This window comes from Vicugna pacos, chromosome 5 (genome assembly GCF_048564905.1).
Source record: "Vicugna pacos chromosome 5, VicPac4, whole genome shotgun sequence".
NCBI classification, from domain to species: Eukaryota; Metazoa; Chordata; class Mammalia; order Artiodactyla; family Camelidae; genus Vicugna; species Vicugna pacos.
In genome coordinates, this window is record NC_132991.1 from 29985679 (window position 1) to 30009861 (window position 24183).

The 24183-nt window shown below is 39.4% G+C and overlaps 1 protein-coding gene across 6 annotated transcripts in view; it reads left to right on the top strand.

The window, feature by feature from the left end:
• The window catches only part of FMNL2 (formin like 2), a 366592-nt gene that overhangs the window by 298771 nt on the left and 43638 nt on the right, over positions 1 to 24183 (top strand). For all 6 annotated transcript variants that reach the window (XM_072960970.1, XM_072960969.1, XM_031678518.2 and 3 more), the window contains 3 exons: positions 5822 to 5930; positions 9460 to 9536; positions 11564 to 11657. In XM_072960970.1, coding sequence (XP_072817071.1) covers positions 5822 to 5930; positions 9460 to 9536; positions 11564 to 11657 — 280 coding nt within the window. The remainder of the gene's footprint in view (positions 1 to 5821; positions 5931 to 9459; positions 9537 to 11563; positions 11658 to 24183) is intronic.

Genomic DNA, 24183 nt, shown 5'->3' on the forward strand with positions numbered 1-24183 from the left:
TGTGTCCAAGCATCCAGAGCTTCAAAGCTCTGCTTGCCTGTCTGGTAGAACAAAGGTTCTTGGGATGGCACGTAGTCCACCCCAGTGGTCCAGGTTTTGGGTCATACTCCCTCTGTAAATATTGTGTTCTCTTGTTTTTCCCTTTGTAATCTGAGGTAGTTCTCTGATTCTAATGTCTCATGGATCCAGCCCCAAGTCACCAGAGAACAGTAATTGTTCCAGCACCTTTTTGACGGTTCCCTTTAACTTGAAAGGGTTGTTACACATATTCAGGGTGAATGTGTCAGGCAGGAAATGTCCATTAGAGGATGTCAGTGAAAAGTGCCCTCATCCATAGAAACAATGGAAAGATGGGCAAAATATGCCAGAATCAACTTTTTTGGAACTCTAGAGATTAAAGTCTTCTAACAACCTGGGGGTCATCTATTTAGGAAAAATGGCTGAATCTCAGTAGGAACAGCTAGCTAGGTGACATTTGAACTTGTGCTGCTTTTCCTCCCTCAAGAGCCCCGTAATCAAACCATCAGCCTGGTAGGTGGCGGAGAGGGGGCATTATGGAGCTGAAGGTCTTTCTAAGCCTCTCTTCCTCCTTCTAGACAAAGCTGTGATGTACCCTGAAATTTGAAAACCATTAGCAAAGAAGCCAACTTCAAGTCTCAATTGAGGAGACATACACCATTAGCTGCTGACAGGATCTAGAATCATTCGAAACATATTAGCTGGGGCAGGACTAGAGCTTCCCTGCCTCAGTAATCATAGGAGACCACAAGGAAACTAGTGCTGCCTCCCACGGGGGCCTTCTAAATGTATCACAGTGAACTGGGGACAGTCTCCAATCTGGTTCTGTTTTCTGTGACCTTTCATAATAACTTCAGGAAGAAAATACTACAGTAATTGGTTTCACTGTGTATATTCTGTAATGGAACACATGCCAAGGATATTAGTTTTCCACAGAAGCACCCTTACCTCCTACTGAGTCACCGACGTAATCCCTGTAAAGCTCAGGTCTTTGTGGAAAGCTTATTCAAATAGCTAAAGTGGGATGGCCAGCGCTTGCGAAAGGTGGAGAGAGCATAGCCTAAAGGACTGTAGCAGGAAACTGGATTCAGGCCTTTATCTACCATTTTAAAGCTAGTACATTGCATCATATTTACCTGTGTTAACACGATTGTGCAGCGGCACCTTGTACATGCAGTATTTGGCTGGAGTGGCTAGTTTCATTTGAGCTGTTTGAGTTTTGAATTGGTGATGGATCGTTGCTGTGATTTTCCAGCCCTACCTAAGTGAATCAGTGTGACTCGTATACTTGGCAGAGATCACTAATCACTTACCCTTATCTTTTTTCTATGGAAACTGTTAGTCATTGTATTCAGGTTTATTGGCATCCAAGTGGATGTGTGTGGCCCCAGGGAGTAAAATTTTCTAGGCTTAGTTGTTCTGATGATACTTTGTTCTTTTGCTACATGTGTTGTGGTGGAATTTGACCTCTTCATGGAAACTCTAAACATGGTTCTCCACTTAAGAACCAGCTTTCCACATAAGAAGCCTTCTAGGAGACATTCTTCTGTGGGGCGATTAAAGTGGGGAGAGCATTATCACATGTTCTAGTTAGCTTTCTGTCCTAGATGAATGTAAACCTAGACCATCTGCAGGAGTTTGTTTCTTGTGCACTTGTTTTTTCTTTATTTGGAAGGCAATATACATCCATTATATAAAGTTTAAAGTACAGATAAAATAATGGGTGGAAGTATTTTGTAATTCCACTGTTCAAAGAATTACAAGTAGTGTGTTTAAATCTGTGTTAGTAACAGTTTATGTTCAGTTACGTTCACTGTATGTCACCTTTATGATACTTATCCCAAATGTGTCCAGTCCTTTTATACCTGCTCGTTGAATTAGAGCTTCACTTAAAAACAACTTTCATATGCCTAAAGACATTTACCAAAAGTAGATATATACTAACTCGATCAAATATGGCTTCATTGAGAAAAGATCATATGAGGATTTTAAGTATGATCCTTTGCAAAAAAGTGTTCTCCTATGGGGTGTGACTGTTACCACTCCACCATATTGTGCTGTGTAGGTGTGTGTACTATTACTAAATTCATTTTAAACATTAGAATGTGCATGCAGCAGAAGGGGTGGGCTAGCTGTAGACAGAGCACCTCTTAATACAGGGGCTAGTGATATCATTTCTTGCTTCCTAAACTAGATGGTGGCAGAAGCAACACTTGATTTTTTATTTTCCCTTAGTACTTCATAGACATTTAACATAAACAGTAGATGCGTAATAAAACTAACTTTGGGGCTTAAACACGAGATTTAGTTTGATTTCCCGTGGTTGGTAGAGAGTACCAGGGGCCAGTTCTTGTGGATTGCTCACCTTGTCCAGGTGTCCTTGTTGTGGAAAATGGTTGCAATAAGGTTGTTAGCCATAATTCTGTTGGAATTTTAGAGTCAGCTTGGAGAATCTATTAAACAGCTCCATGGGGACATGTTCTTTGGATAGTATCAACACTGTGCCTAGGAGCTGAATTTAAAACATGTCCCAGAAGAAAAAAGATAATAGGGTACTCAGATGATAATTAAAGCAAATAAACCAAATCTCTAATCACATAAATTGTCAAACTCTACAAAATGTGCATGCTGAAGAGTAGATTAGTATCCGTGCTGACCCATGGCACAGTCTCTGAAATCTAGTCTTGGACATTTAAGGTGATCCTAAGTTAAGCTGTTTGCAAACACTTTGTTTTTGCCGAAGTAAAGAGTTGTGACATTTATTATCAGGAATGCATTTACTTAGTGGGGGAAATTTTTTTAGAATGAGAATTTCAAAATATAGAGCAAAGTTTCCTATTAAGTTAAAAAAAATGCTCACTTGCCTGATAAGTGATATAGGATAGAGTTAAAGAGAAAACTTTGCTTGCCAAGTGGATGAGCCACTATATCCTGAAGAAGATGCTCAGATGCTGCTGTTCTTGCAAACTAAGCCTTAATCCTGTATGGTGAAATCGTTATTGGAAGGGAGGGGGAATAACACCTATATAGGACCCAGGCAGAAAAATGCTCTCGGGAAGACAGGGTATGGACATTTGACAAGGAACTCATCAGCACATATGGCTGTAGGCAGTAGATTTTTTACATGATAACCTGATAGGTAGTTGATGAATCAAGCTGAGAAGCAGTTTGTAGAGAGTGACTGACCTGATTCCTAGTGAGGAGACCTGGGGTTTTGTCTCATCTCTTACTTGTACTTGGCTCTGTGGATGTCATGTCTTTGGGCATCAGTTTCCTCATCTGTGTCAGGAAAGGTTGATGTAAATATCACAGATCTTCAGCTGTCAGTGCTATGGTTTTCTTGCTGTCACTGCTTATAGGTGGTGTTTTTTTAATTTATTGTAATGCTGTGAATTTAAACACAATTTCATATGTTTCCTTTAATTCTCACTCTTTTTATATAAACCAGAAATCAGGGAAAAATGAGTTTTTTTTCAGATATCATTCACTTCAGGAAAAAAGCTAGCTCTATTGTTCTGAAGGATAGAATATCAATAAATAAAATACACATTGTTTTTATTTATTGATGTCTTATGTATTATGTACTTTATAAACTCCTTAAATATTGACAAGTGTGCATGTGCTGTTTTGTATTAAATACATTCCAAAAGTTGATCCAGAAAATATATTTGAGATTAACCACCTACTACAACAAATACAAGCCCTTTGTGTTAGTATTTACTAAGTAGGATATTATAGTCAATTTTTACTGGTTTCTCCAAATAGTGTAAGTATTTTGCCTTCTTAGAGTTTTTACAGTATAGCTGAAGAACTGAATTAATAAATAAAAGGCAGGAACCTGTTTTGTTACTTTACACCTCTTAGGAAGCACCATTAGATGTGTAAGTTTGGTCTCCTTTCTGAAATCAGGAATGTTTATTTGGAAGTGATGTGGAATGACCTGGCCCAGCTTCCTTAAATAGTGGTTTGTTTGTGTAGGTACATCTTCTGTGGTCACTGCTACCGCATGTAAATAATAATTCAGCAAATGACGATTGATTCCCTTGATGACACTTTTTTTTTTTTACCTTAGATGACTTTTTTACACTAATAGCCATTGCTTTTAGTTAGAAATTAGAGACAACTGTCTCTAATCAGCTATTACAAAGCCAACAAGTGATCCCCCTAATGACATACAAACCTGAGGTTAACATAAGTGAAGACTGGCAGAGGAAGGGAAGAAACTTCAGGTGTGGACTGCGAAGATGACATTCTGGATTGGACTAGTGGTGTGGTGGTTGTATGGGGAGGCACCAGTCTCGGCGAGACTTCTGTCCAGGCGTTAGCAGTCATGCTCGGGCTGTGGCAAAGTGGCACCTTTTAAGGTTGTATTTAAGACACTGACATTGGGCTTCCTAACACCAGAATCTGAATGTGTTTCCTTACCTGTTCCTGCATTCAGAACTGAATTAGGCCAGCTTCCATTACTGAAATGGCATTTTCCAGTGTGAGTAAAGCAGGAAGTCCTCAAAGCATTCTTCTTTAAAACCAGGGTAAGCAAACCAGGTTTTTACACAGTCAGGTGTATTGAGACAAATGACTTGATGAACTACTTTTCAAAAATTTATTTGGTTCCTTAATAGGCTTACATGAAAGAATCATCTTTCTTCCGTTTGGTAATTTTTGAATAGAAAATCAAATGTAAAAGGGTTGCTCAGCTGAACAGTTGCAGACATACCTGTCAATTCAGTTTTCCGCTCTTAACCTGCACCTGTGAGACTTTTGAAAGCAATTAGTATTAATTAGGCTTCCTTAAACTTTTAAAAATCAGCTTAATTCAAGGAGAAGGAAGGCCTGTAGCTTATTTCCTGGAACATTTCTGTCATTGACTCTGTGGGAAGTGAGTTGACAGCTTTTGAAATGTGCTTGCACTTCAGCTTGGAGCTGTGGAGAAAACTTTCATGGGTTTCCCCTCTGAGGCAGTCATTTTAATCTCACACTGAAGCCCTCAGTGTTACCATCTTCCGACTTACCATCTTACATAGTCACTGCTTTATAACTTGCAGACTCTCATAAATCTGCAGAAAGGAGAACTAAGGCTTAGCAATATAGAGTCTCCAGAATGAACCCCCGTTTGAAACATCATAACCCTATGAAATGTCGGCAGATTTCCGTCTCAGTTTCAGCTGCCTTACAGGGCTTTAGGTGAGGGATCAGGCTGAGGAGATATTTGCATACTATTTAAGTTTTGCATACTATTAAGGTTCAGTATCACAGGCTGATATCACAGTAGCTAATATATGACCTGGCCTAGGCTTAAAATCTGAAGTAGGGACTCCTGAGAGCAACGATGGGAAGGGAAGGTACCATTAAAATTGGGTCAGATGATAAAAATGGGATAGATGATAGAAGGTCTGCAAATAAGCTAAGCTTTCCCCCTTCACTTGTTTACAACTGCAGTCTACATGCATGTTGTCTCAGATCACCTCTGCAAATCTAGCTTGGCCTATTGACGAGAGCCTGGATTATTGATGAGTTTCACGTAGAATCCGATTTGTTACATGCTGTGAGGAGAGTTGAGGTGCGCTGTCTGTGGGTATCTGGCCTGATGTGATAATTACAAGTACACAGAATCATGCAGGCCTCACGGTCTACGGAAACAGCTTGGTGGTGATGGGTTAGTTGGTGGCGGTTTGACCTGCCATCCACATTTAGGTATAGGCAAAGGTAGAGAAAACAATGTCCTTTTTTTTCTTTAAGTGCATTTGCCTACAATTGGAAAGTAGTCTATAGTTTTATAGAAGTTTCCTTTTTTTATTTGTAGGTATAATACTTTGCCAAGCAGAAGAACCCTGAAAAATTCAAGATTAGTGAGTAAAAAAGATGACGTGCATGTCTGTATCATGTGTTTACGTGCCATCATGAATTATCAGGTAGGTTTGTCTTTCTGATCTTTTTTAAAAAAAAATTTGAATTCATTAGACTGAGATCTTGTTCTCTTTGGTTTCTTTGTATTATTTCTATTTGAGATAAATGTTAGGATTTAATGAGATTCTATTGAAAAAGAAAGGTCTGGATCATATTTGTGCTCATAATTTATGGCCCTTATATTTTTAATTAGCATTTATAACTTATAATATACTTAAAGGGAAGAAATTTTCCTCCCACATTGACAAACTTGTCTAGATGACTTGGTAAATGTTTGTGACTATTAAAGACTGAGTAAGCCACTGGTTGTGGGCAATAATGAAACAACTTTAGAACCTTAGGAATGAACAGACTTACACACTGTGTAGGTCATTGTTTCTCAAAGGCTTATATGATGAACAGGCAAGGAGCTGCAGTTACTGTTGGTTGGACTCATTGGTTCCTAATCTTCATAAGAAGCACTTGGAGGGTTCTTGTTAGAAAGGCAGAGCCCTCCTTCAGATGATGGATGCAGATTATCCCTACTCTGAGAAACACCGGGAGCGGCTACAGTGTGTAGGATTCATGCTAACCACAAAGCGGGAGTTAGAGCCTGGAGTATCTAGGGTGAACTCATAGGGTCGAAAGTCTAGTTGGGGAGGGGGGGGAGGGTATAGCTCCCTGTGGTAGAGTGTTTGGCATGCGTGAGGTCCTGGGTTCAATTCCTAGTACCTTCATTAATCAGTCAATAAATACATATATACGTACATACCTACATAAAACTAATTCCGCCCCCCCCCCAAAAAAACCTAGGAAAAGCAAACTGGGGTGAGAATTAGACAAACAGTTCAAATTAGAAATTCGGATTTGATTTCCATTGATAGAGATGCTACAGATGGGTCCAAGTTGAAATGGACAGTAAATACATAGGATGTATTAGAGTTTAAACCCAACATAAGCGTGCCAGATTGAGTTTAAGAAGGGAAACGTGTGTTTATTCTTTCAATCTATTAATATTTTTTGATCCTTGTTAGACCCTGTTCTAGGCACAAGTACTATAGCATCAAATAAATAAGTGCCCCATGGAACTCACTTTATATTGAGGGGAGACATGATAAACAATTAAATTGGTAAACTGTATAGAATTTCAGATAATAACAGTGATGAAATGAAAGCAAACACATAGTCTACAGTCTAGTACTTTACTGTAGTCTATTACTTGATTTAAGCCTCATAACAGTCCTTTGAGATTGGTAATATTACTCTCCCCATTTTATTGATGAGGAAACTGAAACATAGAGAAGCCCAGAGTCATATGGCTAATGAGTGGTGAAATCAGATTTGTAACAACTGGAATGAGAGAACAAGGTAAGGGATATTTAAGAAAAAAGATTCGGGGCAGAGAGGAGGCAGATGCAAAGACCCTGAGGCACTATAGGTCTGATGTGCTCAAGGCCCAGAAAGAAGGTCAGGTTGGCTGGGCCAGAATGAATAAGCAGGAGAAAGAAGAAGATGAAATCTGAAGTTAAAATGGGGTCCTAATTATGTAGGGTTTTCTAAGCTGGTAGAAGAACATTGGCTTTACTATAAGTGGAAAGCTATTGAAGTGTTCTAAGGAAAAGTGTGACTTGATCTGACCCTTGAATTTAAGATAATCACTCTGGCTTCTGTGTTAGGATTGATCTTGGGGGGCAAAGACAAAGGGAGGGTAGATCTTTTAGGAGGTTGTTGCTTTAATTTAGGTGAGTGTTGATGGAAGTATGGATCAGCATAATAGAAGCAGAGGTGATGAGAAGTGGCCAGATCCTGATTTTGTTCGGTGGTAAAGACAATAACTTTGGGTGTGTGGTGAGGAGTGGAGGGCTGCTCCAAGGTGTTTGTCCTGGGCACCTGTAAGATGGAGTTGCCATCTACTAAGATAGGGAAGGCTACAGGATGAGTAGATTTGGGAGACCTGATTGGAAGTTCAGTTTGGGGAATGTTAACTTTCAGATGTCCATAGGCATCCAAATAGAGATCTTAAATAGGTGGTCGGATATGCCAGTCTGGAGTTCTGGGCTGGAAGTACAAACTTGGGAGTTAATATGTGACATATAAAGGCAGGAGAGTCAAGGAAATCAGCAGGGGTAGACAGAGAAGCAAAGAGGTCCCAAATAACTCTAGTGTATTCTGTTCATATGTCAGAGAGATGAAGAAAAATTTGCTACAGAGACTGAGAAATAGCCAGAGAGATAGGAGCCAAGTACAGGAAATGCTTCAAGGAGCAGAGAGTACTTAGCTGTGTCCAGTGCTGCTGCTAAGTCATGAGAGTTTTTCAGGGGCTCTAGCCAAGTGCAGGTCATAGGTAATCTCGGTAGCAGTTCATCAGAGTGGTGGGGATGAAATGCCTGATTGAAGTGGTATTGAGAGAGAACAGGAAGAGAGGAATTGGAGACCATAAGTGGTTGGAGTTTTGCTGCAAAAGAATAGCAGAGAATTGAGGCAGTAACTGGACACAGGTTGTAGGATTAAGAGAGATTTTGTTGTTGCTGTTGTTTAAGATGAGACAATTTGCAAGGGAGGGTAATAGCTCAGTGGTAGAGTGAGTGCTTAGCATGCACAAGGTCCTGGGTTCAATCCTCAGTACCTCCATTAAAAAAAAAAGGTAAGAATTTGCATCATGTTTTTATGCTAATAGTATTGAATCAGAGAGGGGGAAAAAATAATGATGGAGTGGGAGAATTGCTGGAGCATATAATGTTCTTAAGTTGGTGAGAGGGAATGGGATCAAGAGCTCAAGTGCAGGAATGGCCTTAGTTGGGCTCATGGGAGAGTTCACCTTCAGGAAGAAGTGAGAAGGGAAGCCACATATCTATGTGGGTGAGTTGATTTGGTGGGAGCTTTTGGAAGTTTTTTTTCTGATTGCTTATTTTTTCTCAGCATAACTGGAAATAAGATCATGAGCTGAGAGTGAGTTTGGAGGAGAAAGAACAAATCCTCAACTCAGAAGAATCAAGAATGATTCTTGGTCCTGTTTATTGAACTTACTTCATTTTATAGAAGGATAAAGTAACTTGCCTCACAGCAAGGCAGATTTTCCCAGGCTTTTGGTCCTGATAGCCACTGCCCAGGGAAGGGACTAGAGGCGATGTCCACTCTCGTTGCGCAGTGAAGTCAGCTTAAAAGAGTTCAGATGCTAGGGCTCTGTCCTTGAGATTCAAAAGAAATTGACCTGGAGTGTGTCCTGGGTAATGGGTGTTTTGTTTACTTTCCCAGGTAATTTTGCCAAGCAGCTGGGTTGGAGAATCAGTGGGCTGGAGCCTTTTCATCCTTTTTAACAAAGAGAAGCATGTAGTTTATTCGTAGAGAATGGGAATATGGTGCCTTGATAATAGCATCATTCCTGAAATTTTTCATAGAGAAATATGTTCAGACACTGATGTGCTAGAGACATAAGTACATTTATGATGGTATAAAATTACATTAGGTAGAAACTTTAGGTTTTTGTTTTTTCATCAACATTAACAGTCCCCTCAATTGACTCTTAATGCTTTGTTTTTTCCATATCAATTTCAGTATGGTTTCAACATGGTCATGTCTCATCCACATGCTGTCAATGAGATTGCACTAAGCTTGAACAACAAGAATCCAAGGTAAGCTGGCTTTGTAACATACAGATCTAACTCTAATTAGGAAAGCAGAGAGCTCATTGACCCTTAACCAAATTAGAGTTTGGAAACTTTCAAGTACAACTGTTTAAATTAAGATTGCCAATAGACTCCGTGGCTACGTAGAATTTTATTTACAGCTTTGTTAGATTTTCACGTGTGGCAGAGTTTGAGCAACTGGTGATAGCTATGGCCCTTCACTGTTTACTTCAAGCTTTCATTCCCCTTGAGGCCTGGTTCTCAGCATCCTTGCAAATGTAGCAAAATTGAGTGAAGAGCGTGGAGCTGCCAGGTTGTTGGGACTGTGGCCAGGAGAGTCTTGGTACAGACTTAGCCACACCACTTACTGCTGAAAGCGGACTAAAACCACTGCCCCTTCTCCACACATCATTTGCAACCTTTACACATGTAGCTTTTATTACCAAACAAACAAACAAAAAAACCTCACAAAATAAACATAACTGTGCATGCAGATTTCTTTCCGTATTCACTTTCCTATAAAGGCCAGTGCCATGTATTATTCACATCACAGATGACGTCTAGAAGCCTGTCTTCATCAATTTACTTTAGTGTCATGTGTTTTCCATTCTAGTGCATTTCTGCATTTCACACGTGTTACTCCCTCTTATCAGATCTCTCTATATAGACTGCGTATCTGAAAACTTAATTCAATTAAAATATGATTATAAATTAGATCCTTTCTGATTCAGAGTGCAATGCAAACCGTATATCCTATTTAAATGTTGAATATTATTATTTTAGACTTCCCCTGATTAAAAGCTTTTGCACCTTTGTGATTGCTTCCTTAGTTTACCAGAACCCCAAGTAGTCACACATCTTTGTTCCTGCTTCCACTATGGGGAGGTCATTATTCATTTTTCTTAAGACAGCTGATATTGTGAATTATCAGAACAATCTTCATTTAGAGGTTGGCACTAGCTTTTATTCCAGAAAAAAGATGAAATACTGAAGTAATCTTACTGTGAAGAAACAGCGCTGTCCTTGACATTGTATTTGAAAACTTAGATAGTATCCCTAAGGTTCTCCTTCTAAAAATATTTCAGATGGAGTTTTGTTTTCTTCAGTCAGAGAAAATACCCTTGTATTAGCACAGCTGTAATCCAGCTCCTTTCAAATCTCCTGCATAGGGGGAAAAATGATGAAAATTTGCATTGTTGTGGGGGATTTTTATGGAGCCATGACAAATTAGCAGATTTGAAATGTAGGACATTGATTTCAGTTGATTTTGAACTTTGGCAAATGTTATACCTCTGACTCTAGGAACAGAGAAAATATTTTTTTTTTATTCTTATTTTTATTGAAGTGTAGTTGACTTACAATGTTAGTTTCAGGTGTACAGCAAAGAGATTAAGCTATCCATATACATACATATACTTTTTCAGATTTGTTTCCATTTTAAGTTATTACAAGGTAATGAATATAGTTCACTGTGCTAAATAGTAGGTCCTTGTTGTTTATCTGTGTTATATTAGTAGTGTGTATCTGTTAATCCCAAACTCCTAATCTATCCCTTACTCCTCACCTCTCTTCCCTGCCTTGTAACCACAGTTTATTTTCTACGTCCATGAGTCTATTAAAACCAGAGAAAATATTTAACCAGTGGGTGGTTTCCCTGAATAGTCTTGTGTTTCCTATTGTCTTTAGCTAGTAAAAACCCTTTTCCAACCATAGTACACTGAGCATACACTGAGTCATCTGATGATAGAACTAAAGACTTAATCTTCCCAGAATTAATTTTCATTTGTGAGTAATTTGTAGTCTTGGAAGGGGGAAACATGCCTTCCAAATTTGCTACCCTCAGTAAGTCACGTACGTGGAAGTGGGTGAAGATTTGAAAATGCATCTGGCTTTAATATAACTATGCCTTAGTTGGTAAAAGTTTGAAAAAACATACACGGACAAATATTTTATTATCATATTCATCTTAGAAGAATCAGCCAATTCGTTCACTTTCACTGATTTGTGTATTTTTTTTCTTCTTGTTTTGACAGAACAAAAGCCCTTGTCTTAGAATTGTTGGCAGCCGTTTGTCTTGTCAGAGGCGGGCATGAAATCATTTTATCAGCATTTGACAACTTTAAGGAGGTAGGATACTCTATAGTTTTAAAAAGAAGGCTCACACAAACATCTTCTATTTGGACATCTTTGAACAGAATGGTTTACCGTGTGTGTGTTATTATTGAGATATAATTGACATATAACATTATATTAGTTTCAGGTGTACAGCATAACAAATCGGTATTTGTATATATTGCAAAATGATCACCACTATAAGTCTAGTTAACATCCATCACCATGATTTACCTTTTCATTTATTCTAGGGCCTAAAGGGTATAATAGTAAATTATCTAAGATGTCACTGAGGGAGAAGTAATGAACTCAGTCTAAATATTGTAAGTGGATGCATTAAGCTTCCCTTGGTGTCTCATTCCCAAGAAGAGTTAAAAACTATTTGCAGGACTCGCTTTCCTTAGGAGAACACGAAATAGCCAAGTTTGAAAGCAGATATTGTTAAATGTACGTAGTTTTCATTATGGTTGTTACTTGAGCATCCACCTTGTAAATTTCACCAACTCCTTCATTGTAGTTATTTTCCTCAGATCAGATGTATGATCATTGCTTTGCTGGATGCGATGAGAAACATATCAAATACAGACACTGATTTTAGCAGTTTGTCATCTTAATCTGGTGATCTGGTCACAGGAAAACAACAGCCACTGGGCATGCTTGATTGAAATGGAAACTAAATGACTACAAAAGAAGAAACAGTTACACGAAGATAATATGACACCAAGGATTTTGAACCAGAGTATCAGGGTATCACTACGGAAATCGTAGCCAGTTTCCCTTGGTGGTGGTGTGCAGCTTTACAAAGTCTAGAAGGCTCCCTCCCCTAGTAATGTGTCTAAAATCTGAGGCTACATTGAGGTGGGATGTTACCAGAGTAATTGAAGACATTGGAGCCCCAGCTTACAGTGGGACCATCAACCAGGTTATGCCTTATCCTGGCAATCCCATTTGATTCCAGATGCTTCTGGATTAAGACCCAAACTGGGGGTGGAGGTGGAGGATATAGCTCAGTGGTACAGTGCATGCTTAGCACATGCATAACATGCACAAGGTCCTGGGTTCAAACCCCAATACCTCTATTAGAAAAAAAATTAAAAAAATAAACCTAATCCCTCTCAACTCCCCCCACCCCCACCACCAGCACACACAAAAAACCCAACCTGGAGTAAAAGTCATATCTCAGAAGGACTTCCAGACCCTTATCTTTCCTGGAAGCCTCTGGAGTAGAACTGAGCTGGCATTTATTGAAGTCCTACTATGTGCCAAGGGCTGTGCCAGGTACACACATTAAATCATTTGGTTCTACAGGAACCAAATAAGACAAATATTAATACTGCCATATTACAGAAGAATAAACTAAAATGTCAAATATATTATTGGCCCGTGGTCCTGTGGTCAGAAAAGTGGTAGAGCCAGGGTCAAGATTTGGTGCTCCTGATTTTGAATTTCCATTTTTGGTGATGTTTGGGCCCAGTTGTGTGTGAATCTGCTGAGGGAAAAACTGTATTAGGCAGGATCTGGGAGCCCCTCCCCACCCTGTACCCCCTTAATTAGACTCACCACCCCCACTGACAGATGTACCAGTGAGCCACCCATAATCCTGTACATGGGCTGTCAGGCTTCAAAGACGCTGCAGTCCATAGAGAACACAGCCCTCCTGCCCCTTTTATTTGCATTGCCTTCCTCTCCCCAGTGCCTTAAGATTTTGATATTATCCATTTTGCTAATGCAACCGTGGACAGAACCAAATATATTCAACCGTAGAGATCGTGAAAAAAGATTTGGTTTCTAGGAAAATGACGAAAAATGGTAGGGAACCTTTAAATTCATACTCTGGCTTCCAAAACAAATGGATAATGTAGAGATAAGACTTGTCAGAGAATGTTTTTATATTATCATACATCAGTACATAAAACTTATGTTTATAAATAAGGAGATACGTGTTTGGGTAGATGGGTCAAATGTGAAAGTAAAACAGCATATAAAGCTAATATCACTCTCAAATCTTTTATCATTAGATCATATTTTGAATGTATCACGTGCAAAATCTTCTCCACGCTGGAAGCACTTACTATACTGTTATCAGTGATCCTTGTTATAATAAAAGCCACATTATAACAAGCAACTGATTACTACTGCAGGTCAAATTATGTCCTAAAATTATAATTGCATAGAATCAGTATGCATTAAAGCCAGTAATTCATGAGATGAATGTTAAATTTATTTTCTCTTAAATAAGGTAGAGTGCCTTTCCTATGCATAATTTGCACATAAATACTGGCAGAATTGAGTTTTAACTGTCTGGTGTCAGAATTGTATGTGATTTAGCCATTTAGGGCATAGTGTGTGCTTAGTTGGAAAAAAAAAATGTACTCCTGCTAAATCTAATAGCTGGCTAGTAGTAAAAAGAACTAAATTTTGACCTTGAATTTGTAGAGCTTTAACCACATTTCTGTAATTTCTTAGGAATTATGGTGGGTGTTTAAGTTCTGATTTCTCCTTGGACAGGCATTTGCATCTTAGAGAAAACAAACCATGCCAGCGGGAGAAGGGACAAGGACAGAGCTGGTTCTGTGGGTGCTCCTGGCTTGCATTCACCTCAAGCTGTGGTGTCCATGTAGGCAGCCCAAGAAGAGGACTGTCCGAATAGCCATGTGTGTGGGGACAGGGTAGGAGCATGCTCCCTAGAAACTTTATTCTTAGGGACAGGTCAAAAGATCATCCAGATCATCGCCTTATTTACCTGTTGAGTCTGAGGATGAAAGAAGCATTAGTTTATTTTGATCTTGTTTTAAAACAAAACAAAAACATAAAGCTACCCGCAGGCCAGAGTTTTTTAAATCTTTTCCTTTTCTCCTTTTTGCCTGTCTTTATGTGAGTTGATTTTTTTTTTTTGCATATATCATAGTGAAAAGTGTATTCTTTAATTATTTGAGCAAAAGTGTCAGTGGAATCTTCTGGATTTAGGGAAGTTTGGGAGCCAGCTGTTGCTGATTAAGAAAAGTTGTCCTTATGATCTCAGGTGCCTGTGCAGATAGGGTCTTGTGAGAAATACCTGTTGAATAGCCCGTGGAAGAGAGAGCACCATCCCAGGTATCCTGGTACTGGGGAGTCGGACCAAAGAGGTCTTTGCCCTCCGGAAGATGGTTTTTAAAGCTTTTATTGCTTTGGGGCATTGGGATTCCATTCATCTCCTTAAGAAGGATACAGGGATATCCCTGCTTTCACGGCTGGGAGTGGCGTAGGGTGGTGGTGTGGCTGACATCAGACATCAGTTATCTATTTTTGCAGATAAAGTAACATGCGTTAGCTTGCCAGACCCTTTGGTCTTGGATCATTGGCAGAGCGTAACTGAGCATACTGCTGCAGTAGCAGACGCTAACAGCATACTGAAAGACCACACATCTTAAGTATGTAGCACGATTTTTTCTCCCTCTACTTCTTGATCCAACAAATCCATTCTGTCTTATTTGACCACCTCTAATTAATTCAACTGTAAATTAAAGGAAAGTATTTTTTAGCTTTTGATAGATTTTAATGCATGATTACATTGATTTCTCTTATTTCAATTAATATTCAGAATCCCAGCAAGAGTGGTTTTCTGTTTTTGCAAAGACTTCTAATGCTCCGTGTCTCATAATGTCTGAAGTACATGTTTTAGGAAAACAGCATTTCCAATTTAATGGTGGCTGATGGCGGGAAGAATTAACATTCCTGCTTTTGGTGGGTTTTGGGGGCTTGGGCCTAAGCCTACCCTACGTCACTGAGCAAGCACATAAATCACCTCAATGTATATGATGATTAATGAGTTTTAGTTACATAAATTCAGATAGTAAACTTGTACCAAGCATAGTTTGTGACATGCCTGAAAATGTTGAGTCTAGTTTGTAGATGAAGACTAAATCCATTATGCTCCTTGAATTCTTTTCCCTTAAACATTTTTTTTTAATAAAGGGAATTAACACATCTGGTTTTGGTGTTGAAACATCTCCTCATGAAAATTTATGGTCCCAAATTGAGGACCAGGGTGAGAACAAGGATTCATCTGTTTTTCCTTATTGGCTAATTTAACCACGTGGAAGGACAGATTTCCATCTTCCCTACATTGGTGCTTTCTTAGTTACCTGGCAATAGCTATTTTGGAGCATTTGTTCTACCAGACAGAAAAAAAAATACATTTGGAAGTAAAGGTCACTCTGTTGGTATTTGCATTAGTTTCAGTGTCTTGTTTGCAAGAAGCTGAAACTGACTATAACATACAGAAGAAAGGGTTGATTGGAAAGATGTCAAGACATGCACAGAGTCAACAAAGGAAACTGGAAAACGGGCAGACATTCCTAAAATGTGGCTAGACGCTCAGGCTGTGCCCTTGAAGCCTGGCCACCATAAACACTATTTCTTCTCTCCCAAATGACATGGACTGTGGCTATCAAACCTCTGGATCAGAAAATTACACGTACTGGTTAAGGATGTCAGCTGGCCCCCACTTTGGAGTTAGGAACACTCCTTTTAGTCCAATTTCCCTTAGGAACCTTGAGGTCTTCTACCTAGTCCTTGCTCTCCTCAACTTTTCTTAGTCTTCCTACTTTTTTCCATTATATTTTTTGACATATCTGAGAAATTGCCTTTAAGAAACTGTCCCCAAAAGTCTGGCAATAAAAAAAAAAATAAAAAAACTCCTGTTTGAAATCAAAGGGAAAAGGCACTGAGGCTGCATAGAGTGCAGCAGACTAGCTCTCTCTGACACTACTAATCAAACCCTCTGAGGGCTTTGTGCACCAGCTCCCCCAGGCTCCTGGGAGATGCACGTGGCATTCATCAGGATTTCAGATTGATTATAACTGTGTTCTCATCTGCTTCCAAAATGACAGTATCTGGCTTTAAGAAATAAGCCTGAGGCTTCAGTTTGGTTCTTAAAAGGCCCAAATCCTTCCCACGTCTGACCTTCCAGCACAGACAGACGGAGCCTTGTAAAATGAGTCCCTCAAGGCCACCAGCTCTCTCGTGCACAGCACTCTTGGCAGTCGCCGTTCTTCTCTTCACCTTTTGCTAAAAGGCTTCCTAAGTGAGCGGACGTGGTTTAGCTACTGGGCGTCTGAGAGCACAGGCGCTCCGCATTATTAAGTTGATTTAAGAAAGCCTGTCAAGTTTTATTTACAGTGGGTCCGATGGGGCAGGAAGGAGAGCAGACACTCTGGTGTGCTTCCAGCATCCCTCTGAGTTTAATCCCATCTAATCTAACCTCTCAAATATTTGAAGGGTGTATCATTATAAATCCAGCACAAGACCATCCAGATAACTCGTTCAGTGGTAAAAAATTTCAGCATAGAAGAAAGGGTACTTCTGTTTTCAGTCTCTTATTGAACTATAAAAAATGTGTTCTCTCAAATCTCAAACTCTGGAAGTGACAGTTCTAGAACATCTGTGACTTTCACCATATTGGCCCAGAATTAGATTGCTCTAATTCACCTGGACTGTGACCAGTCCGTCTCTCGAGGATCAGGAAGCAAAGTCACCATGATTATCCTTTGGATGGTGTATTCACTGTTGTAGTTATGGCTTGTCCATCATAAATTACCCTGAACTTAGTTTTATTAGGCCCATGGATTCTGTAGGTTAGGAAGTCAGGCTGGGCATGGCAGGGATGATTGCCTTTGCTCTGTCACATCTGGGGTCTCATCAGGAAAGATGCGACAGACTGGGGCAGGGGTTCCCTTGAAGGCTTCCTCACTGGTGTATCTAGTTTCTGGGTGGTGATGACTCAAAGACTGAGCTCAGTGGAGCCTGTCAACCAGAGTGCCTCCCTCTGTGTAGAGCTCTATGTGGCTGGAGCATCTCGTAGCATGACAGCTGGCTTCCAAGAGGGAGTGCCCAGGAGGGAGCATGGAGAGCAGACATTCAAAGAGACAGAAGTCACAATGTGTCTTCTGAACTAGTCTTGAAATTCATCAGTGTTGCTTCTGCTGGTTGGTTACAAGTGAGTCACTAAGACCAACCCAGATGCAAAGGGGAAAGCAGTGACTTCACTTCTTAATGGTGCAGTGGGAGGGTCACAGTGCACAAGGACATGTGGAGTGGGAGAGACTGCTGTAGGCATCTTGGGAAAATACAGTTCACCTCAATAACTTTTGGAGAATTATCTGTTCATCTCTAGCTGTTCCTCTTCTATTTTCTTTCTCTCTTCACTCAACCCAATTCTTGGTTTCTCCACAGGACTGAAAACTGTATCAACTTTTTCATTGGAGGTAGAAAGAGTGTTTACTACTTTGAAGCCAGTGTACTATGGGCAAATAATATTTTCATATCCTTTTTAGAGGAGAAAGGAGCATTTATATAGGATTTCTGAGCTTCCGGTAATGAACTAGTTACTTCTTAATCATCTGTGTCTTCATCATGTAGTAAGGAAGTGAAGGCGGTATCCTGCTGGTCATTTAGGGTTGAGTCATGCTAACTTACTGGAAAAAATTGTCGTGAGTGTTTGAGTGCCCGTAGATGTCAGGAACATTGACACTGAAATAAGATGATGAGTAAGACAGAGGTTCCGCCCTTAAGAGGGAACATCCCAATCTAGTTAAGGAAACAGATGACTATTTCTGGTTATCCTACTAGGCTGTATAAAGGTAAATGCCAGGTGCTTTGTGAAGAGGAGGAATAGCGGGGCAAAAGGAGAAGGGGGAAGGAGGGCAGATGATGGGGTATGAGCTTTCATGGGAGGCTTCCTGTAGGAAAGGGTGCCTGGGCTGACTTTAGGATAAATAAGAATTAACACAGTGTATTTGTTTCTTACCAGTGCTGGAACAAATATGCCATAAACTTTAGCAGCTCAAAACAACACAGATTTATTATCTTACAGTTCTTTTGGTCAGACGAATAAAATAAGTCTACAGGGTGGTGTTCTCTGGGGAATCAGTTTCCCTGCCCTTTCAGTTTATAGAACTTGCTTACACTCCTTGGCTCCTGGGCCTTCTCTGCCTCTCATCCTCTGGCCTCCTTCCTTTACTGACCTTTGTGATCCCATTGGGCCTGCCCCCCAGATGATCCAGAGTAATCTCCCCAGTCTAGATCCTTAACGTAGACACAGTGCCTTTGACGTGTTGGTAAATGTTCACAGGTGACCGGGATGAGGATGTAGACATCTTTGGGAGGTGGCTTTATTCAGCCTGTCACACCAGGTCAAGATGTCATTTTATACAAAGAAGATGACATTGTCATAACGCTTCAGTTTACCTTATATCTCCAATTTTAACGAAGGTAGGCTGTGAGAAGAGAAAAGGTGAAATAGGACGTTAGGGGCAGACCACCAAACACCTCATTGCTTATTCCAGAGTCCTCCTAGTGCCCTGTGAACTAAAGGTAGCAAGGAACAGTAGTAGAAAATGGATTCCTCCGTCTCCTCCAAGCATCAGCTATTTTGATCGACTCAATAAAGAAATGGCTGTTAAGTTTTGTACCACAAGCCAGTTGGGTGGTCTCAGCATGAAGTCACTTTGACAGATGGGTGTGGTTGGGGTCTGAGATGTGTTTCAGATATTTTGCCGTTCATATTTCCAATTCCTTGGGCCTCTTCCTCCATTGACAGTCGTCTGCTCGCTCTGCTGCTGTGTTCATTCATTTCTAACATCTTCAGGACTTGACTTTAATGGGGCCCAGGAAACTTAAAAAAAAAAAAAAAAGGAAGTACGGGAAGGTAATGAGATTATCACGGTGTCTGATGAGCCTTGGTAGAGATGCTTTGCTTCTCAAGCTGACTGGCATTAGACCCTCCTCTCTCTCCACAAGCCTGAGTGCAATTTTGTACAACAGGCAGCTTTATCTTCGATTTCATTGTAGCAGCCACTTTTTTTAAATCAGGGTGTTGACTCCTTGTTTTTATTTATTAAAAATGTCATTTCTAAAACTTGTGCCCTCTGCCAGCTGTAAAACAACTGGCCTGTGTGCCCCGATACCATATTCTGGGAAGAAAACCATGGACGCCCTGAGGACGAAGCAGTGAGAGCTGTGTGCTACTTGAAGACCTTGCAGAGGCCAAAGCAGAGGCTGGCACAGTCCCGAAAGGCGGAGCTTTCACTTGGGAAGGGTTTCTTTGTTGTTCAGAAGAGATTCTGGCCGCGGGCTTGTAAGGATGGTATGATGCACTCTGTTGTGGATTGATAAGAGAATTGGAATCAAAATTCTTCTAGCTTTGATGGTGTCACCGACAGCCATTGTTAGAATGGGAGTTTTCAGTTCCGTGTCAGGATTTGGGTGCCATTTTGTGGCAGTTTATTTCTGCAGATAAAGGTGAAAGGTTTCCTTTAGGATCAGCTTGGTTTCTTTTTCTGTGTGAAAGAACAGCCTACTTATTCCTTCTCTCTCTTGCTCTACCCTGACTCACATAGTAAGGATATGTATTTTTTTAAAGTCTGTATCTTAAGACTTAAGTACACTTCACTATTCTACATTTGTTCTAGCTATTTTTTAAGTAGTTTTACATTAAGTGGAAATATAAGTAATTGTTTTTAAATGTCGAATAATTCTGAATTATAGGTTATTTTAGTTGTTCCTAAACCTAGTGCTAAGTAGTAGCTAAGCCCCAGACACAGGGCCATGTTAACCGTCTTAACTAAACTTCTAGGTTCAAAAAGAGCCATTAAATTAATTACAAAAATGCTTGTGCTAGATCTGTTAACTAGAAAAGGGATAAGATAAATCATATATGTGTCATATGTGTGCATCTGTTTGTATGTAAATTATATGTGTGCGCATGTATTGTAAGAGTAGAAAGATCTATTTATGCATAATAACCTGTAAAGGGAAACCAGTGAAAGGATTTGAAGTGGCAGCGTTTCTTCTAATTTGTGTGTGTATTTATTTCTCCTGCTTTGGGAGTCATATTTTGCCTCATGTGGCCAAATGTCTCTATGATACAAGGTGAGATTTTCTCTTTGAGGAACATTTCGTTTGACTTGCTTTCTCTTGTCCTTTCTAAAGATTCTCAGTTATTTTTTGTGTAACATCTCTCCAAAAATAAAGGCATTGATCATTACCACTTTTCTTTAGAACTATTAAACAAAATCAGAATTCGTTGGAAGTTCTGGGGAATTGTTGAGCAAATATATTTCTTACCAGGGAAAAAGCACTCTTATAGGATCAGGAGAATTTGACAGAAAATGAAAGGCATGATTTTTGTCCCACAAAATTTCCATTGCCTTGAGAAAGACAGAGCTGACTTCAGTAGGTATTTAGTTAAGAAAGGACCAAATGTATACTACACTTAACAATTCAAAGCTTTTAGAAGTGTGTTTCCATTTACATGTTTACACTTCCCTCTTATAACTTAAAGTGATGTTCGAGTTGTTTTTGCCAATGAATATGCTCATTGAGCTTGACTCCCTGTATGAATCAAGTTCAAATTTCATTTGAAATTTAAATACTTAAAAGATATAAACAAGTTATTTATTTGGGCTCCATAGTCAATACAGAAGGGTGTTGTTTGGTTGGTTTCTTTTCAACTAGGAAACAATCATTCAGAAAGTAAACATGAACCGAGTTCATGAAACTGTTGCATTTTATTCCAGGTTGTAAACATTAGTTGGTGTGTTTGTTATGTGTATAGAAAGGCATGTGCTTACATAGAAATAGTAAGGCCCACCATTTTTGGTTTGCTGAGTGCCAGCAAGCTAGCATATATTACTTTAGTTCTAAAATCTACCCTGTGAAGTAGGAATAAGGAAAGAGAGGGCAGAGTATACAGGCCTGCTGATGTACTTTAGTAAGTGGCACGCTTGGAGGTCCTACCTAGATCCATTTAACTCCAAGGCTCATGGTCAGTATTATGTAACACATTGTCACATACTAAACATCTTCTACACATATTCATACACACCCTCAGCTTCCTACCAAAAAAATGAACCTAATCAAAACAGTTATTGATTGGGTAGAGTATTGGAGTGTTCGAAGTTATTAGTAAAATCTAGGACAAACTGGGCTGTCTGTATGGGGCCCAGAGAGAGAGGCTGGGTCTTAGCACAGTTATAAAGGAAGAGACTTGATTTGGTTGGTCAAGGCAATTCTGGGAAGAGAGGAAGAGATGCGCATGAAATTTGTGTTTGGGGCAGTGCATGTCAGAATAAATGGGCTAGTTGACAAGAGAAAATATCTGACTGGGGCCCATGTTACGGAATAAAGCAGGACCGGAGGCAAGCATGATTAAGGTTCTGATGGATAGTGGAGATTCTGAAAATCTTCACTGTGAATAAAAAAGAATCTCAACTAGAAGACAGATAAAAGTAGGAGGGAAATGAAAAACAGAGAGGGAAGCAACTGATACTTATATAGTAGTTTACAGTTTATAAAGTGCATTTATATCTGCTCCATTGATCCTGTGAAAATCTGAAAAGGGCATTTTTGTAGTTCTGATAAATCTTAAAAAGTATCAACACTATGCATAAAAAATATTAGAGAGGAGAGACAGATGCTGGAGTTTGGAAGATAGGTAGTTCAGGCATTAGAAAACTGGGCCCTGGACTAAGTTTGTGGCTGTGGCCATGGACATGAAGCCATGAAGTTGAAGAAAAGTCAACAAGAGACTGAGTGATTCACTGAATATGGGAGGTGGACATAACTGGACAACATGAATCTATTCAGATAGTTTACATTTAATTAAGAAGGTGGCAACACAATGAACAGATGAGATATGGGATTTTTTTTTTTAGGTGAAGAAAGTTAACTTTGTTTTTTCCATTAAATTCAATTTTTCACTGATGGTAAAATGCCCAAGGTCAGATTCTTAGTTTTGAACTGAAGGTAATACATGAGAGAGCAGAGGGGTGGATACAAGTTTTCTAAAATTCTCATTTTTGATTGAAAGCTCAATTTTTATCATTGGAAACAAATATTGTCAATTGTTTTCTTTAAAATAAAAGGCTCATTTCATTCATTTTCAAGAAAAGAACTGCCAAGTGTATGAGTCTAAATAACTTGCTTGTCAGTTATCCTTTCAAACAAAAACAAAAAAGGGGCTAGTTCATCTTGTAGCTAGACTAATCACAGAAGTGCTTTTCCTTAAGACAACCATATTTTAATGTGCAGCAAAAGTGCTTTTTGCAGGTTTCTCATTTCATTACACAATGTTAAAAAGGTGTGTATTCAGGGATTGCAATTTAATAAAATTAATACTTTTTAATGTGTTATTAAGGGTATTCTTTTTTTAAATATTTTTTTTAACTTTTTTGGGGAGGATGTTAATTAGGTTTATTTATTTATTAATTTTTTTAAATTTATTTATTAATTTTTTTTTTCCTGGGGATTGAACCCAGGACCTCGTGCCTGCTAAGCGCACACTCTATCACTGGGCTACACCCTCCTCCTGTCAAGGGTATTCTTTTTTTTTTTTTTTCCCATTTTTAAGTATTTATTTATTTATTTATTTATTTATTTATTTATTTTAACATTTTTTATTGATTTATAATCATTTTACAATGTTGTGTCAAATTCCAGTGTTCAGCACAATTTTTCAGTCATTCATGGACATATACACACTCATTGTCACATTTTTTCTCTGTGAGTTATCATAACATTTTGTGTATATTTCCCTGTGCTATACAGTGTAATCTTGTTTATCTTGTCAAGGGTATTCTTAAGTGAAACTGCTGTTTAAAAAAAAAAAAAACCTTGAGAATGCATGGCTGTGATAAATACAGTGGTAACTGGTATAATTTGGTGCCATTGCCTTGAATTGTGCAAAGGCACCAGCAGTTTTATTCACCTACCATTGCTTTTACACTACCAGTGCAAGTGTTAACTCTATGAAACAAAAGTCAGGTAACATCTTAGTATTATTATAAAAACAGTTCTGATCTCATAGACCCTGTCATAGGGTCTGGGGGCCCTCAGTGTTTGAAGACCCCGCTTTAAGAACTGCTACCCAAGTCTGTTGTCTGCTGTCATCTTGGGCTGTGTGGAAGTAGTTATGGGAAGCTAAGATCAGGGTCTTCCTGAGGAAGACACAGAACTGAGGCAGAGCATGGAAGAAACTAGAGAAGATGTGAAATGAGAGTTTGGAGTGGGCAGCGGACAAACTCGGGCATTTGCCTATTTATGGACTGAGTTCTTTGATCTAGCAAACAAAGAGTCGTTGTCTTCCAGGGGTCTGAATTCTTAGCACATGTTTGATTTAATTTGATTTGTTGTGATTTATGCAGGAGGAGAGCATGGGTTGACGTGTGCCCCCTAAGCAGATCCCAAGGTCTGTGGTGAGACCACCATGTGCTGGTGTGATGGTTTAGGGAACATGTGGTGACCACTAGAAATGGGTCGTTGTGTTCCCTCCCTTGCCTGGCTCAAGCAGATTGGGTGTGTGTGCACAGGATGATGTTGAGAGGAGAAATGAATGAAATGAAGGATAGTGTTGGGCCTTCTGCTGTCGAGGGATCTGACTGGCAGATTGTCCCAGAAATGACTGAAGGCCTTCATCATTTAGCTATTTAAATACGAATCTCTTTAAGTAGCAGAACTAGAAAGTATTTTGGTCTTCCTGTAGGAATAGAAGCCTTAAAAGACT